Source organism: Schistocerca piceifrons, chromosome 2, assembly GCF_021461385.2.
Source record: "Schistocerca piceifrons isolate TAMUIC-IGC-003096 chromosome 2, iqSchPice1.1, whole genome shotgun sequence".
In the NCBI taxonomy this organism is placed as follows: domain Eukaryota; kingdom Metazoa; phylum Arthropoda; class Insecta; order Orthoptera; family Acrididae; genus Schistocerca; species Schistocerca piceifrons.
The window spans coordinates 458,051,612-458,071,141 of record NC_060139.1 but is presented as its reverse complement, the minus strand read 5'-3'; the positions used below and the strand labels follow the sequence as shown (position 1 = coordinate 458,071,141).

The following is a 19,530-nucleotide window of genomic DNA, read 5'->3' as shown; positions in this document are numbered from 1 at the left end:
CAAATGTATTCAAGTGTATACAGACTTTTACGAATTGTGATATGAAAGTGATCGTTTACATTAACCTGTTATTTCATCATGCGAACTGAAAATGCTACGAAGTATTTTTATGCCTAATATACACAAAAAAATTTGAAATCCTATTTTGCAATATTAACAGAATTCTGAAACCTTGTGAACTTTAACTTGTTTTCTCGAAACTACAAGAAGTGTTCTGCTTCAGAGTCACTCAGTTATTATTGTTGTCCCTATCGTAAGTAGCATGATTCGTAGTGGCAATTAGCGATACAACAAGAAAACGAAGTCCCTCGAATACTGTTAAGTGCAGTCATCTAATTTGCAGGCTTTACCCGGTTGCGCTGACGCCGCTGCCAGATGGTTGATGCTATCGCATGGTATTCAATAGTCTCTTGGAATGTACAATGTGGATTTCTCGAAAGCGTTTGAAAAGGATATCGTACTGAAGTAGCATAGGTTACATCTAAGTTTGTACTACAGTAATGGGAAAGATGAGCACAATTGGTGACCCGTCGGGGCTACAAAGAGTAAGCCCTGAATTTATAGAAGCAATACGCATGCTATGTCGTACGACAATGAAGTAGCACGCATATTGCTTCTTCACTCTTGTAGCCAGCACACTCAGATATGAGGAGGGAATTGAAGATGGTCATACCATTGGAAATATACACAATCTAGACGGAAAATTAACTATGTTGCGCAACCACCGACTGCGGATGTTATAAACATGAACAATATGTAAATGTTGCGCTTGGCGCGGTAACCTTGTAGGATATACAGACGAGATTTGGTAATTTAAATATCTATGAAAACGGTACTAGTAGCTGGATGATGAATATGTACTTGGAGTGAGTCGCCACAGTTCAGGCAATTAGTTTTACGTCTGGCACTGAACGCAGTGAAAGTCGCCGAAAACACCTAGCTCCATACCCCGTTTGACTCAACTTACGCTTGTCAACGAGAATATCTTATCGTTCTTCTGTCAGTCTTTGTCAGTAAAATCTATTCATTTATTGTTTTATCTAGGGAATCGTGTGCCTCGGGAGGACAACGGTATATTTTGGAACCATTTGAGGAGCAGGATGTGCAAGATATCGCCGACTCTTATAGTTTTACGTTCTTTCTCTGCGGAGGCTAATAATATAATGAATGGATTGGTATAGGCCTATGTAACATTCCACATGCTGTCAGTGCACGACTAGTTTTATCTGTTTTCTTTAGAGCTCGGTAGTGCGCATTTCTTTCTCAAAACACATCACTTGGTCGTGTTATATATATGCTTACAGCACGCCATAGATTTTTTACATAATCTGATTAGTGTCCGTTCCTTAATTTATGACCGGTATTAAGTTTCTGCCTCCTGAAGATGATTTCAGTATGAGAAAAATACGGCTGGCCGAAGTCGCCGAACGGTTCTAGGCGCTACAGTCTGGAACCGCGCGACCGCTACGACCGCAGGTTCGAATCCTGCCACGGGTATGGATGTGTGTGATGTCCTTACGTTGGTTAGGTTTAAGTAGTTCTAAGTTCTAGGGGACTGATGACCTCAGAAATTAAGTCCCATAGTGCTCAGAGCCATTTGAACCATTTTGAGAAATATGTGTGTTACAGTTCAGTTCGCAAATTGAGTATGTGTACTACTGCAGTTAACAGCCGTGGAACTAATTTCAAGTGCAGAATAACAGAAAGTGTTATTTTTATTTCCCTACACTGTTGTTTCAAGTGAAGAGACATGAGTACGGTATCTTATCTTTCGTGAGTCTGTTACGCATCCCGTAAAATTCAAACACGATCTGTCTCATAATAAGTAACTCTAGCAAATCACCGTTGTCGTCTGTGCGTCCTCGCAGATAAAAGTGTTCCAGAGATCAAGGTTGCCCGTGTACTTAATGCAGAGGCCAGGTGCGCCGGGCAGTACAGCAGCAGATACTACCGTCTTCGTCAGCCGCTGGGATGGCCTACTGTCTCCGCGTCCTTCGTAGCCAGGTATGACAGATGCTTTTGTGAGGTCAAAGTGCGAACGTCAAGTTCTGTTCGGTAGGCCAGCAGATTGTGCTCTTTTTCGTCAATTCATGTAAACCAGTACACTGAAGCGCTAAAGATACTGATATAGGCAAGCGTGTTCAAAACAGAGATATGTAAATGGTTCAAATGGCTCTGAGCACTATGGAACTCAACTGCTGAGGTCATTAGTCCCCTAGAACTTAGAACTAGTTAAACCTAACTAACCTAAGGACATCACAAACATCCATGCCCGAGGCAGGATTCGAACCTGCGACCGTAGCGGTCTTGCGGTTCCAGACTGTAGCGCCTAGAACCGTTCGGCGACTTCGGCCGGCCGTATTTTTCTCAAACTGAAATCATCTTCAGGAGGCAGAAACTTAATACCGGTCATAAATTAAGGAACGGACACTAATCAGATTATGTAAAAAATCTATGGCGTGCTGTAAGCATATATATAACACGACCAAGTGATGTGTTTTGAGAAAGAAATGCGCACTACCGAGCTCTAAAGAAAACAGATAAAACTAGTCGTGCACTGACAGCATGTGGAATGTTACACAGGCCTTTAACCGCACGGCCACTTCGGCCGGCTAGAGAGATATGTAAACAGACAGAATCCAGCAGTTCAAAATGGTTCAAATGGCTCTGAGCACTATGGGACTTAACATCTATGGTCATCAGTCCCCTAGAACTTAGAACTACTTAAACCTAACTAACCGAAGGACAGCACACAACACCCAGCCATCACGAGGCAGAGAAAATCCCTCACCCCGTCGGGAATCGAACCCGGGAACCCGGGCGTGGGAAGCGAGAACGCTACCGCACGACCACGAGATGCGGGCAATCCAGCAGTGCGGTCGGCAACTCCTATATAAGGCAACAAGTGTCTGGCGCAGTTGTTACATCGGTTACTGCTGCTACTATGACAGGTTATCAAGATTTAAGTGAGTCTGAACGTGGTGTAGTCGGCGTACGAGCGATGGGACGCAGCATCTCCGATGTCGCGATGAAGTGGGGACTTTCCCGTACTACCATTTCACGAGTGTACCGTGAATATCAGGGATCTTCTAAAACATCAGATCTCCGACATCGCTTGCGGCAGGGAAACGTTTCTGCAAGAAAGGGACCAACGACGACTGAAGAGAATCGTTCAGAGTGACAGAAGTGCAACCCTTCCGCAAATTGCTGCAGATTTCAATGCTGGGACATCAAAAAGTGCCAGCGTGCGAACCATTAAAAGAAACATCATCGATATGGGCTTTCCGAGCCGAAGGCCCACTCGTGTACCCTTGATGACTGCACGACACAAAGCTTTAAGCCTCACTTGGGCCCGTCGACTAGCACATTGGACTGTTGATGACTGGAAACATGTTGCGTGGTCGGACGAGCCTCGTTTCAAATTGTATCGAGCGGATGGACATGTACGGGTATGGAGACAATCTCACGAACCCATGGGCCCTTCATGTCAGCAGGGAATTGTTTAAGCTGGTGGAGGCTCTGTAAGGGTGTGGGACGTGTGCATTTGGAGTGATATAGGGCCCCTGATACGACTCTGACGGGTGATACGTATATAAGCAACCTGTCTGATTACCTACATCCATTCATGTCCATTGCGCGTTTCGACGGACTTGGACAATTCCAGCAAGACAATGCGACGCCCCACACGTCAAGAATTTCTACACAGTGGCTCCAGGAACACTCTTCTGAGTTTAAACACTTCAGCTAGCCACCAAACTCCCCAGACAAGATCATTATTGAGCATATCTGGGATGCCTTGCAACGTGTTGTTCTCAAGAGATCTCCACTCCCTCGTACTCTTACGGATCTATGGACAACCCTGCAGGGTTCATGGTGTCAGTTCCTTCCAGCACTACTTCAGACATTAGTCGAGTCCATGCCACGTCGTGCTGCGGCATTTCTGCGTGCCCTCGGGGGCCCTAATCCATATTAGGCAGGTGTACTAGTTTCTTTGGCTTTTCAGTGTATTTGCTACATAAGTACCATTAGTAAACAAGAAATATAAACACTGGAACAACGCTAATTTTGTGTAGGCGTACAGCTGTAATATTGTTCGGATATCTAAGAAAAACAATTTATATTCGAGCAGGTGTACAAAAACTGAACGAACCTTTACTGCCACACGTATGACTGCGTAAGATAAGGACGGAGGTCTGTTTACGTAGCCAGCAGCTTTCGGTGCAGATATTAATATAGCTTCCTCAGCGAATACAACAGTTTTCCGAAATAAAATAAAAGTACTGATAGTGGTGAAATATTGACACATGGACGGCATCTCTTGCATTTATTTCACCGCTAGTTCACCGACAATTATAGGCGTTTTTTTTCATTCTACCGAATAGACGCTACCATGCGACAAAGGTCTTGGACGCAACAGAAGTTGCGTTGTTTCGTATGGTCCGTCTTCGTCTCATCTATTTACGTCTACGTACACAAATACTCTGCAAACCACAATGAAGTGTGTGACAGAGGGTACACAGCACTGTACAGGTTTCTTCCCATTCCTGTCGTGTAAGGAGCGCGGAAATAAATCGGTTGGAATGCAATTGGGCACGCTGTTACTGGTCCATAGGATAGCCTGCATGTGGGTCTACCAGTTCAGTTTATTCGGTAACCCTGTGACGCTCTCCCATTGGAGAAACAAACCTGCGACTCTTCGTGCTGCCCACTTTGTATAAGTTCGTTGTTTCTTGTTAGTGCAGTTTAATCATTACCTTTTATAACTATAGAAATTGTGGCGCCCAAGTGTTTGTATTAGTTGACGGATTCCACTGTGACTTTTCGCTGCCATAGTCAAAGGATTCTACTTTGCTACGTTTTGAGAGGTGCATAATGTTAAATTTTGTACCTTTCAAGGAAGTTGACAATCTTTGCACGATACCGAAATCTTATGAAAATCTAACTGGATATTTGTGTGGTTTTTCTCAGAAAGTACTTCATTACTCATCACCTGCGAGAAGTTCGAGGTTACTACTCAAAATGGTTCAAATGGCTCTAAGCACTATGAGTCTTAACATCTGAGGTCATCAGTCCCCTAGACATAGAACTACTTAAACCTAACTAACCTAAGGGCAACACACACATCCATGCCCGAGGCAGGATTCGAACCTGCGACCTTAGCAGCAGTGCAGTTCCAGACTGAATCGCCTAGAAGCGCTCGGCCACAACGGCCGCGAGGTTACTGATACCACCTACAAGGTCATTGATATATGCTGAGATGACAAAAGTCATATGCACATATTATACAGATGGGAGTAATACCGCGTACACAATGCATAGGGCTGTGCGTTGGCGTAGCAGTCATTTGTACTCAGATGATTCATGAGAAATGGTTTTCGACGTGATTATGGCCGCACGACGGGAATTAACAGACTTTGAGCGTAGGATGGAAATTGCAGCTAGACGCATGGGACATCTCATTTCGGAAATCGTTAGGGAATTCAATATTCCGAGAACCACAGTCTCAAGAATTTGCCGGGAAAACTGAACTCCAGACATTACCTGTCACCACAGAAAATGCAGTGACCGACGGCCTTCACTTAACGACCGAGAGCAGCGGCATTTGCGTAAGTTTGTCAGTGCTAACTGACAAGCAACACTCATGTAAGAACCGCAGAAATCAACATGGGACGTACGGCGAATGTATCCGTTAGGACAGTGAGGCGAAATTTGGCGTTAATAGGCTGCGACAGCAGGCGGCCGACGTGTGTACCCTTGCTAGCGGCACGACAACGCCTGCAGCGCCTCTCCTGGGCTCGTGACCATATCGGTTGGGCCCTAGACTATAGGAAAACAGTGGTTTCGTCAGATGAGTCACGATTTCAGCAGATAAGAGCTGTTGGTAGGGTTACAGTGTGGCTCCATAATCGTGTGGGCTGTGTTTACATGGAATGGACTGGGTCCTCTGGTCCAACTGAACCGATCATTGACTGAAAATGTTTATGTTCGGCTGCTTGGAGACCACTTGCACCCATTCATGGACTTCATGTTCCCCAACAACAATGGAATTTGTATGGAAACGCCATGTCATTGGCCCTGATTTGTTCGCGATTGGTTTGAAGCACATTCTGAGCAATCCGAGCGGATGATTTGGTCACCCAGACATCTTGACATGAGTTCCTCTGATCATTTATGGGATTAATCGAGAGGTCAGTTCGTGCTCAAAATCCTGCACTGACAACACTTTCGCAGCTCAGTTATGGACTATGGAGGCAGCAAGCCTCAGTATTTCTGCAGAGGATTTCCAACGACTTGTTGAGTCCATGCCGCGTCGAATTACTGCACTACGTCGGGCAAAAGGAGCTCCGACACGATGTGAGGAGGTATCCCATGACTTTTGCCACCTTAGTAGTACAACTTGAACAACAAGCAGCATGCTAAGCCCTAGGTCAGAGACTTTTTGGCCCCCGTCCTCACCTTCGTCTCGTTTGTTTTCAACTCTTTTTTGCGTTTCATACATTATTGCGTTACTGTAGTGCTTATGTTGTTAAGAAGTATGGTGCAATGTTCCTTCGGACATGCATGCATGTTCGAAGGAGCATCGCACCGTTATTCTAAACAGCACAGGAACTGCAATATCGTATTTAGCCGCCGAAACCAGGCAGCGATTTCAATTAAAATGTCATCCCCTGTACAGGAATTACACAATGCGTGTTCGAGTACAGGTTGTTACGCATGAACGACGACATTTGGAAGTTAGGATCTGGCCGTGAGTCGCGCACAGATAGCCAAAGCGCTTAAGGTGGCCGCTCGCGTAAGGCGGGAAACCCTGTTCGAATCCCGGTCCGGTAGAAATTTTCACTGCTGTCAATCCCTGTACAGCTGATGCTTGTTCGTATTCGTAATTGCGAATACATTTCATGCGTAATACATTTTTATTGCTTTATAAATTTAAGATTCCTTACTAGAAAAAAAATGTAATAAATAATGGAATTACTTAAAGAAAACCCATCATGGAATCAGCACTTAGCAGTTATCTTCCTGCTAGGAAAAGGAAAACTTTATCGGGGAAATGGAAGCAACAATCACAACTTAAGAGGTGTTCCTTTTTGGATTGAAAAGGGTTACATGGGAACTGCAATATCGTATTTAGCCGCCGAAACCAGGCAGCGATTTCAATTAAAATGTCATCCCCTGTACAGGAATTACACAATGCGTGTTCGAGTACAGGTTGTTACGCATGAACGACGACATTTGGAAGTTAGGATCTGGCCGTGAGTCGCGCACAGATAGCCAAAGCGCTTAAGGTGGCCGCTCGCGTAAGGCGGGAAACCCTGTTCGAATCCCGGTCCGGTAGAAATTTTCACTGCTGTCAATCCCTGTACAGCTGATGCTTGTTCGTATTCGTAATTGCGAATACATTTCATGCGTAATACATTTTTATTGCTTTATAAATTTAAGATTCCTTACTAGAAAAAAAATGTAATAAATAATGGAATTACTTAAAGAAAACCCATCATGGAATCAGCACTTAGCAGTTATCTTCCTGCTAGGAAAAGGAAAACTTTATCGGGGAAATGGAAGCAACAATCACAACTTAAGAGGTGTTCCTTTTTGGATTGAAAAGGGTTACATGGGAACTGCAATATCGTATTTAGCCGCCGAAACCAGGCAGCGATTTCAATTAAAATGTCATCCCCTGTACAGGAATTACACAATGCGTGTTCGAGTACAGGTTGTTACGCATGAACGACGACATTTGGAAGTTAGGATCTGGCCGTGAGTCGCGCACAATAGCATAATAGCAATGAAACAAATAAATACATGAACGGTATTCTCATTATTTCGTTCCATAGTATGTTTCCAGTTTCGTGCACCACTTACCCTTATCTTCTTCATACCTGTCGTTGTACTAGGTCTATAGTACTAGACAGACTATTTTTTAAAAGTATGGTATCTAATGCGGATAATGACAACAACTTACAATTTCAGATTGTATACGAATCAATGTGAAACAGCTACACAACTATTGTGAGCAGCGAAATTAACAATCGCCCTCTAACTGAGCTGAACAATGAATCAAATGCTACACTATGACTGCTGGGTTCCATTCCATGTTTTCAAATTATATACAGTTCTTTCTAAGTCTATCGAAATTGCAGGCGCCGATCGAGGGCTCAAGGCACCTTTGGCGGGACCTACCTTCCTAGCTCTTCCCCCCCCCCCCCCCCCCCCCAAGAAAACCTCAGTTCAATGACAAAGTTTGTTTGATATTCCACATCATCGATCTTTTGTTAACAAACGTTTAGGTGATAGTAATATCACTCTGTGGGTTCTGGAACAATCTAAAGTGTCTTATAGGTCCGCCAATTGTCCAATGTGTGATGGCGTCATCAAGGATGTCATAGGGGGATGGAGAATGTGTAGGCCAATTACCCTATGTGCGAATAAAATGGGGGAAATTCTAAAAGTCGAGATGGGGGATGTAACCCAATCGTTATAAGTACAAGATCAAAGATGACTGACCCTAGGACAGTCTAAAGTGTTGTATCTACATCTGCATCCATACTCCGCAAGCCACCTGACAGTGTATGGCCCACAAATCCAAGATGGCGATCAAAGATCGCTGGCCTGTGATTATCAGATTTTTCTCTGCCCTATGACATCAGAATCTAAGATGGCGGACTGGATACTTGGACATCCTGCATGACTGTCAGGTCACTTGTGCTAAGTTTAGAATTCAAAATGGTAGGAAATAGGCAGTTCCCTTAACTACCATGTTTCAACTACTTTTCAGTGTCACCCAGCTACTCAGTTTCAACCACTTTCTGAGACTGTCATCCAGAGACACGCGTAGAGTATTGTAAATACAAGACTTTTAATGTTTAAACAATTGGAGCTATGTTATTGAGCTGTAGAATAGGGAAGGGCAGGGACATTTACAAATGCTACTCAGCCCCTACCGCTTCACAGGCCAAATACCAACAGATGCCTAGATGTATTTTAGGGTGTTGCCAGTACAGGTTAAATGCATCAACATTTCAAGTACACTCTTCCTATTAGGATGGATCAGCACCGGGATGGGTCTAACTAGTGAAAGTGCATTTAAGGCGCTAAACATTTTCGGCCCAGAGGTCCAGTGTGGAAGGTTGTAATGATGCAGCTGCAGCCGGCAGCCAGCACTTCACTTGATTCCACATACTCTGTATGATATGCATCGAGATTCCCAGTAGAGGAATGCCACATCACGTAGCTGGAACGGGAGCAGATGCCAGTTGCCTATTGTATGCTACAGGTGGTGCGCCCCCATCACACCTGAAACGATTAAATCTAAGGCAATGCTTTCAGAGGCATTCCTAAGACTACACAATTTTTTAGTTAAACATACTGTAATTTTAGAGCTGGGTAGTTTTGACCTCTTAGTCATCTGAGATATTTCCAGGAATGTGACGTTATTAACATTCCAGCTCCCTGACTTCGCATCCCTGGCAAGGTTCTCCTGTGTAGTCCTCCACACGCAGTGGTCAGAATCGTATAGGGACTGCAACCACCACATTTTTTGATATGTGACAGTATTGTTAACTGATTTAATTTACAGTGTATAGGCTTTGCTGTGAATGAAATTTAGCAGTAGTCATACTGTCGTTCGAACTGAACAGTATGAGTAGGGCAAGCAAATACAAGCTTAATATTATGTTGCTATACCTTTTACATCCAACCCAACATCTATTCTGTGTGGCACAATCCCTTTACAGGGTTCTATAGGTATATGGCGTCAGATGTTTAGGAAATTCATGTCTGACTGTATTTGTGGAAATGCAGTGTTTTTTTCCCGTCAGTCTGACAGAATGATCATTGACGAAGTGTCACGCCAGAGAAAGGCATCTACTGCCTTCCAGGGTTTTTTGTAAGTATGGAGCGAGCTGGGTTTCATGGAAAGAAACAAGGAAAGCAGTTTGAAATGTACTTTACAGTGTCCCCTAGCTACTCGATTTCAGAGATCATTACGCTCGTATAGGTAAGAAGTGGAGCAAGCTGCTCCATTTCAACTACTTTTCTAGATCACGATCCAAAGGCACAGATAGTTTATCGTAAATACGAAACCTTTAACGTTTAAACAATTACATATGTGTGTTGTAGGATAAGATAGGACCGGAGCGTTTATTTATCTAAACAAAAACCACTCAGCTGCATGCATGCCAAGTTGAGTGTTGACCACATCGATCACCTGCGCCATCGCTGAAGCTGTTTCGTCATCTGTTAGAAGGGTAGGAACGTTTTTTTATTTATTTAAACGGTTGTCGGGGCGTCAGCAGACCGCACCATCCACTGATGCGCAGACACAAAACTCAAAACCACAGCACTCTAGACGACACTGTAAAAAAGAACTATGCTAGGAAGTACAAGATATGAATTGCAAGGTCTCAGTTTTCGATCCCATGTCAGTCATATGATTTCTATCTGTCATTTTCTGAGTCTGTTAACTCTCTTTAATGTAGGTTTGTGCAGGGGTCAACTTTATAGTCATATTGTCATAATCAGGGCACTTTATAAAATCATTAAAGTGAATCGCAAATAATGTTGGAGTTTCCACATGGTTGACTGATAAACAATTAAAACTATGGGCAAACAAAACACACATCTTCTTGGGAGCCCATTACAAACTCTTCTCGCAATATTCTTGCAGGAAGAACTTAAGTTTTTATGACTTTAGCAAACGAATGGCTAGTCGCCACAATAGAAGCATATGGCAGGGTATTATGGTAAATACTCTTTTTTGGTGTGAAAAATGCGACTAGCACCACTACGGAGTTATAAATAGCTGCTTAATACCATGTTTTTTTTTTGTCTGGAAGACGCTTATCAGGGCTTTTATAAGATCGGTAACATAATTACCTAGTTATACATGTTAGTATTATTCCATTTGTGCAGAAGGGTGAGGATGTGGGCTGGCGTTTTGTTTTATGATTGGACTATGGTCTTATTTATTTAGATGTTTTATTGCAATTACGCTAAAATTATGTTATGTGATTGCTACACTGAATGCAACTCCAGAAATCACATCATACATTCTGTAAACTATGTAACGGTTGTGGGAGCTATTTCCGGTAATATCTCTTTGAGTAACACTATTCATAGTGCACAAAATTCCTCTGCCATAATTGTGTGACCATTCTCACGTTTGGAATGCTATCCACTGTTAATACTAATTGTAACACTGTCGTACATGTCAGTAAAATGGGTTGTCGTGCAGGTAAACCTTACATGAGGCTGCAAAAATCTTATGTTGTGGTCTTATACACCCACCTGCTATTGTCATTTTGTGGGCAGCATACAGGACTATTTTGAGGCATTCTAAAACCATCTTGTTTGAAACACTGTACGTCTTTAGGCGAGGAATAGTTAACTAACAGAATACAATGTGTTGTACTGGATGGTGGAAATAATACGTCTCAATTTACATAAACGTTCTACCAGATAGAGTCACCAGCACTAAAAGATTTATCTGTGATGTTACTGCTGTGTTGAGGAAAGTATCATTGTAAGACAGTAGTACTGAATTGCAGAAAATCAAGGAAGCATATATGATAAAGGTTATAACACAGTTCCATATGAAAGTGTAACAAAAATGCTTGGGAAACTTTAATGGATTGCCATGGAAGAATGATGAAGTAGTTATCACAAAACAATGTTGGGTAAAGGGATGTGAACATCAGGATGGAAGAAATACACCACTAGAAGGAGTGACTCCACCCACACAAAAAAATATTCGTAAGCAATTTGGTGTACACATACAGCGAATTTGATTATAAATTTACGATTTTTTTTCTCTATAACTGCAGTGGTATTGTTTAGAATTAAGCAGATAACCCTCAGAACTGACTATTATCAATATGCATATGTACAGTCATGGAAAGAACGGTTTAAGAGGTAGATTATCTGATACAGTTTCCCACAGTTTCATCCAAAAGATGTCCACAGCTGACCTCTTCTCTGGAGCGTAATTTCTGATTAGACGTTAGGCACAGTCTTGGTCATGTAGCTGAATGCATCTGCTACCGCTATGGTGGTGTTAATAATTTGTAATACTGGACCTAACAGGCTTTGAACAATAAAATAGGAGACTATTATCGCAAAGCTGCTGCAAATGTATACTATTACTGCACTGAGTGTTACGACAACAGATTCAGTTCATGGACAAACTTCCCCTGCTGAGTGTAATATAGGAAGAATAATTAAAGTTGTTATAGATATAGGATAGTGTTAAAGAAAACTATGAGTAATCTATGCCCCGAAGGTGCTAGCTAGGCTTAAAAGCGTCTACAGGAAGGTGTCAACAGCAGGACAGGAACTGCAGAAAGCATAAAAGAATGTATGTAGAAATTTGTTACAATTTTTGCTGTAACATGGGACAGTTTGTAACAATTTGGCGTAACATAGTGATATATGGAGCATTTTTTACGATTTTATGCTTTTGGGGCGAATTATGACGTAATCACCACTTTGGGTGACTTTGAAAGTGGATACAAGAATGCATAGCAATCCTCGTTTCTCACCTATACAAATGTGTATCACTAGTGGTTATCAACGTGTCATATAATTTCCATTATGTGACAGTTTTGTCCTTCACTGGTACTCTTTAAGCTGTAAGTTAGATCATTAATAGCACCATGGGTGTTTTGTAATGTTGTAGAACAAAACTCTATGTATTTTATAAATTAAATTCGAAACAGTCATGGTATATGCTTGGTCCTGAAAAGAAAGACCCAAGAGATATATTTTCTGGTACATTTTCTCGCAGTTTCACCATCGTCCAGCATGTACCTATCGCGTTTCCTCCGGTGTTTGGGACAACCTGCACTACGTTTGACGATCACTTGGTAAGATTTCTGATGAAGGCCACGGCGTTTTGCTAAAAATTTTTCTTTATCAGGAGTATTTTCCTACAATTTCAGTATAAGATGGAGTAATTTCTACAATTTAATTGTAACAGGGACATTATGTTACAGTTTCACTTTAACATGGGCAATTTTTTATTATTTTGGTGTAAATATATGTAGATGTAGGCTGTCAAATGTCATTTAGTCATCACTGTGTAACTGATTAAGTTAGCAATTTCAACAGAATATGACAAATATTTTGTACTGCATGATAAAGTTAACCCCCTGGCATGGAGACACTGCAATATTTGGATGACTTTGAAAAGTAGTTGAAAGTGGATAGTTGAAAGCATGACGAACCTCATTTCCTAGCTACACAATTCTGTGTTACAAGTGTTTATCATGCTATTTCATCAAAGCGTTATGTAGTTTTCACTGTAAGACATCATAAGTCAGTCACTGGCAAGTACGCTTTAACTTGTATGTTAGATCAGTAGCAGTGCCACGTGTGTCTTATAACGTTAAAGAAAATTGTATATTTGATAAACAATACCTGAAACCCATCACAGTGTGCAGGGTGCACATTAATAAAACTGACAAACTGCAGGGACGTTTTCCTGATTGGAAATGGAGAAAAAAGGAGCTATGAACATGTGTACAGAAATGGACAGTGTGGATGCAACATCAACAGATCAGCTCAGAACACAGTACAGAGCTGCATCATATCCACGTCACAACAAAAAGTGGTCTCCATGGGATGCAGTGCACGTGTTGCATGGATTGTCACATTCTTTTGAACGTTCTAGCCTCTCTCCAAATAGCATCAAAGGTTTTGAGAACATGCTGCTGAAGGTCTGCACATTAGGAACTGGTTCAGCATGCACACCGCTTTTCAGATGCTGCCAGAGTTAAAAATCTGCATGGTTTAAATATGGTGGCCCTCTGCATCCTATCCAACGTCCGGGGAAGATGTTGAGGTGTCGGCGACCAGTAAGGCTTATTTCACATCAACCCGGCAGCCGACAAACCGGTATTTTTGCCGGACCGACACGAGACCTACCGCCTCTTCACACATAGCCGGCAGCCGCACGGCATACCGTGCCGTCCTTTCGTGTCTTGTGCATATTCAGTTGACCTCGACAACAAATGGAGCACGACCAGCTATTAGCAGGGCATCTCTTGTACAGACGTTTTAAAAACAGTAGAAGAAGGAGGAGAGTGCATTGGGTCCATCCACTCAGTATGAGAAGAGACGAAGTGGGTGCATTCTTTGCTCTTTTTGAGAAATTAAGGGAGATGAAAATAAGTTTTTTAATTATTTTCGGGTGATTTTACGAACTTTTGACGATATACATGCACGAATGAAGAGTCCCATTCAACGCGTTAATACATCCTTCCGAGAATGTATCCAGCCAATACAAATGTTGGCTATTAGAGTCAGCCGCGTGGGGTAGCCGCACGGTCTAGGGCGCCTTGCTACTCCCGCCGGAGGTTCGAGTCCTCCCTCAGGCATGGGCGTGTGTGTTGTCCATAGCGTAAGTTAGTTTAAGTTAGATTAAGTAGTGTGTAGGCTTGGGGACCGATGACCTCACCAGTTTGGTCCCATACGACCTTACCACAAAATTCCAAATTCCAATTACAGTCATGTGAGTGGGAACGAAAACAATAGCTAAAATTTTAAAAAAATTATTATCCTAAAGGATGTGTAGTTTTGCTAGGACCTTAAAAAATTAAAACATCGGTTAAATATTTCCACAATCAGTAAAGTAGTCAGATGTGTGTGTCAAGCTATTTGGTCTCTGCGTTATGAATGTATGCCTCTACCCACCAAAGACGACTTTGTAAACATTGCTGGAAAATTTGAGCAAATTTTCCTCACTGTGTTTGAGCTGTAGATGGAAAGTATATTCGTATCGTCCATCTATGACCCATTTAACTCATTGTACTACAGTTACAAAGGATATTCATCTACAGTGTTGACGGCTGTGGCTGACTCTGACTATAGATTTATCAACGTAGATATCGGCAGTTATGGTAAAGAGAGTGGCTCTACTACATTTAAAGAGTGTTTTTTGTGGAAATCACTGATGGAAATAACTGTTAATTCCTGAAGACAGGTGCCTTAAGACTACAGTAAGTACAAAGGTATCTTATTTTTTTATTGGTGATGAAGTGTTTAGACAGCATCAAAACCTTCTACGACCATACTCTGGGCACCAATTAACAGTTGCTAAAAGAGAGTTCAATTATCCCCCGTCAAGAGCCCAGAGGTACGTAGAGTGCTCATTTGGAATAATGACTAATAAACGGATGATTTTCCACGGAGCTGTAAAATTAAAAGCCGATTTTGCTCTTGACATTGTCAAGGCGTACTCTGTCCATAACTGGACTTGAAAGTATAACAAGAAGTGAATGTGTATGTGGGGGAATTTCTGTCAATAATGTACGAAAAATGATGACGGCTTATTTTATGACACTGGAGGGCTCTGTGAAATGACAGTTATCTAAAATTTAATGTGGTACTGATGTAAATTTTCGTTTGTATTTAACGTAAAAAATAAAGATTTGTACTTACCATAGTCGTCTCTGTCTTTGTCACACACCCATTCAAAGCCTTCGTTCAGTTCTTTGCAAACTTCGATTCATGCACTCCGTGTTAGTGTTCTGTCCTTATAAGTACCTAAAATCTTGTCCCACAAAACTGGTCGTTCCTGAACTAATGTCATAAGGATTTCGATATTAATTTCCGCCTTGACTAGAAATGTCCACAACAGATTGAACTACCAACAAAACAAAAAACAACTGGCCGGCACACGATAGTTGGGTATATGGGTAACGCTCTACTGTTCTGCATGCCCCACCACCTGCGCCGGTATTTTCATAGGACACCGACATCGGGCCGACACAGTGGGGGTCGCCGGCATCCCACAGCCTCAACCCGGCTACCGGCTGTTGTTCGCCCGTCCACGTCGTCTGTCGGCCAGATGTGAAACGTCCCGGAAGCGCCAAACCCTCACAATCGACTAGACGGTGCCGGCTGCAGGGTAGATGTGAAATAAGCCTAATTGGAAGTGGGCTCGTGCTCTGTCATGCAGAAACCGCATAACCTGTTGTATTGCTCAAGGCACGTTCTCAAGCAGCCCAGGCAGAGTATTCCACAGGAAGTATAGGTACATTCCTCTGTCAAGGCATTGTGGAATAATAACTGGTCCAAGTATATGGTTGCCAGGAATCCCTGCCCACGCTATGAAGTTGAACAGATGCTGATGAGACACCTCAACCATTTTCCGAGGAGTGCCTCTAGCTCACAGATGACGATTATGTAGACTGATGATTCCAGTTCTGGTAAAGGTTGCTTCGTCGATAAAGAAGTCTCATAACATAAATTTCATAATTGTGGTGGCCTGGTGCAAAAAACACCGATAAAATCCTTCCTATAGAGGGAAATCTGTTGCTGATAATCCTTGGTACTCGTTGCAGGTGATAGGGATAGTAGCAGTTGCCATGCAGGGTACATATAATTGTACTTTGGTTTACTCCATGTTGAACCCAGTCCTCCAAATCTGGTGTATGCACAGTCTGCCACCTCCCTGCACATTCGTCTGTCTGAAAGGACCCATGATCACACAAACGACCGAAAAGAGCTTGAAATATTGTGTGATGTGGTTGGTGTCTTTGAGGGTACTTGTTTCGGTATAGCTGTGCCGCCTCTCGACAATTTCCATATGCTTGGCCATACAAAAACACGACCTTGGCCTGATCCCGACGTGAATACTGGGCCATTCTGCTGCTTACAGTATGCTGTGTCAATCACAAAGCCTGCAACACTCAAGGGACGCACTGCATGTTATCAGAGAAACTTTCATTTTTCAGCGCCATCTACTGTGGCAAAGACGCATTTATGGACATGTGTTCATAGGACCTTTTTCCTCTGTTTCCAGTCACTAATACTTCACTGCAATTTGTCAGTTTTATCAATGTTCACTCCGTAAGTATGGCCACGAAATGAAAGTTTAAGAGATAGATTGTCTAGCGCAGTTTCTCGCATTTTTATCTAACAACTGATCGTTATCGGGTATCTTTCTATCACATTCATCTTGTGGTGGGAGGAATCTGTAACAAATATGGCTGTTAAAAGTATAGATTTATGACAAAGTAGCGAACAGATGGTTGAAATTCTAAAAGAAATAAGCTTAGGCTGCACAGAAAGATTGGTAAAACAAGTATGTAGAAGAAAATGTAGGAAATCATCCTTGTCTTAAGCCTTTTAAGTCTGAGCACGTCTGACGTGGACTTATAGTTTTATGTCTGTTGGTGCACAAACTGCAGTGGCAATCGCTCTCGAGTCCGGTTGCGACACAGCCGATGTCAGACACGTTCTACCTCAGACTCCAACGGCCTCACGTCTGCACATGGATAGCTGCTAAGCCTGCTGAAATCCACCATAGTTCCTTAAATAGTAATAAAAAAAATTCCTACCTCACCACCCAGTAAGAAGGAAGATTAAGGATTAAAGTCCTGTTGACTTCGAGGTCATATGAGGTGGAACACAAATTCGGATGGTGTGTAGGATGGGGGAGGAAATGGGTTGTGTTCTTTCGAAGGAACTATCCCAACATTTGCATGTAGCAATTTAGGAAAACCATGGAAAACCGAAATCTGGATAGCCTGACATGGATCTGAACTTCTGTCCTCCCAAATGCAGGTTCAGTGTGCTAACCACTACACAACCATACTACGCAGATGACGAAATAGTTAGAATCAGTGGTGATACGGGACTCTGCAGCAACGTTTCTGTCCCATCTTATCCTACAACACACACACACACACACACACACACACACACACACACACACACCAGTAATTGTTTAAACATCAAAAATCTAAATTTTATGATAATCTACTTGCGTGTGGCGATCTTGAAGTAGTTGGAACTGGATAATGAGGTGACATTGAGAAGCAGTTGAAACCGCTCATTGTTTCTTACCTACACGTGAAACGTAGCTTGCTCTGTACATCCACAAGCTCCCCGAAGACAGTAGATACCGGTGTCTAGAGTGATCCTTTCATTGACAATCACTTTGTCAGCATTATGGAAAAAATATTGCAATTACCGAACCATAAATTCGTAAAAATTTGACACCATATATAAACAAAAACGTGTTAGTGTCAAGCAGACTCGATGTTGTATTGGTTGTAAAAGGTATGCAAACATGTTATTAAGAAAGGATCTGCTTGTGCTACCTGTGCTGTCCAACTAGAACTCTCCCAGAGTATGACTACTGCTAAATTTCATTTGCACCAAATTCCACTTAAAAGCCACTTAATACAAATTAAATCAGTAAACAATACTATCACGTATCAGAAAAAGCATGTGGTTGTTGTAATCCCCATACAATTATTATACTAGTGTTTCATTATCTTGCAGTTTTCAACCATCATGTGTGGAGAACTATACGAGAGAACCTTGGTAGGGGAAGTACGTCAGGGTGCTGGAATATTAATAACATTTCATTCCTCGAAATATCTCAGACTACTAATAGGCCAGAAACTGTCCAGTGCTAAAATTAATGTTTAAGCGTAAAATCGTGCAGTCTTACAAATGCTTCTCCAATGGGTTCAGCTGTGGTGGGGCACTCCACCCACAGTATACAATAGGCAACTGCCATCTGCCCTGCATTCCAACTGCATGTGGCATTCCTCTTCTGTGAATCTCTACCCATATCATATGGAGTCTGTGGTATCATGTGGAGTGCTGGCTGCATCTGTATCCTTACAGCCATTTCACATTGGACCTCTGAGCCAACAAGACATGGCAGCAGGCACACGCTTTCGCTAATTGGAGGCGCCCTGGAGGTGCCTCACACTGAGCGGCCCACGGCACATAAAGTGTTGATGCATTTAGCCTCTACTGGTGGTTCTCAACTCTACACATGGTGTCTCAGCGTTTGGCAAGCAGAGCAGTAGGGATTTGGAGATATTTCTTTGGATAAATTAACATTCCTGTCCTTCTCTATGGCACAACACACACATACAGTTGAAATAGTTTAAACATTAAAAGTCTCATATAAAATAGTTGGAATGGGTAGGTAACATGTTAGTATTTGAAATGTGGTATTAAAAGGCACTGCAGACGCATTTCTTACTTATATGACGATGTAGGATTCTAAACTTAGCACAAGTGACTTGACAACCATGCAAGCTGTCCCAGTATCCACCAAGTCCATCGTCTCAGATTCTGATGTCACAGGGCAGAGGAAAATCTGACAACCACACATGTGTCCCAGTATCCTCAGGTTAGCCATCCTGAATCGGCGTCTTGGATTATTATGTCATAGAGGCTGTTGTTGTATGCTCAGATCGCCATTTTGGATTTACAAATCTGTATGGCACTTTAGATGGTCCTAAAGTCAGCCATGTTTAATTTTATATGTAGGACAATTGGCGTATGTTCACCATCTTGGATTTTTATAATTTCTCGCCTTTTATACGTAGAGCAATTGGCCTACCCCTCTCTCTATGATGTCATTGGTAACGCCGTTATACTGGTGGTAGTTGGCAGTCCTATACTATGCTTAGACTGTCCCAGAATCCACACAGAAATGTCACGTATGATACTATGTCAAATACTTTTCAGAACTCAAGAAACTCTGCATTCACCTTATAAAGT

The 19,530-nt window shown here is 42.3% G+C and overlaps 1 protein-coding gene across 1 annotated transcript in view; it reads left to right on the top strand.

Moving 5' to 3' along the window:
* Window positions 1–1,958: 1,958 nt before the first annotated feature.
* Window positions 1,959–19,530, top strand: part of LOC124776460 (aconitate hydratase, mitochondrial-like) — a 161,283-nt gene continuing 143,711 nt past the window's right edge. The window contains exon 1 of the mRNA XM_047251469.1: window positions 1,959–2,004. Coding sequence (XP_047107425.1) covers window positions 1,972–2,004 — 33 coding nt within the window. The 5' untranslated portion in view covers window positions 1,959–1,971. The remainder of the gene's footprint in view (window positions 2,005–19,530) is intronic.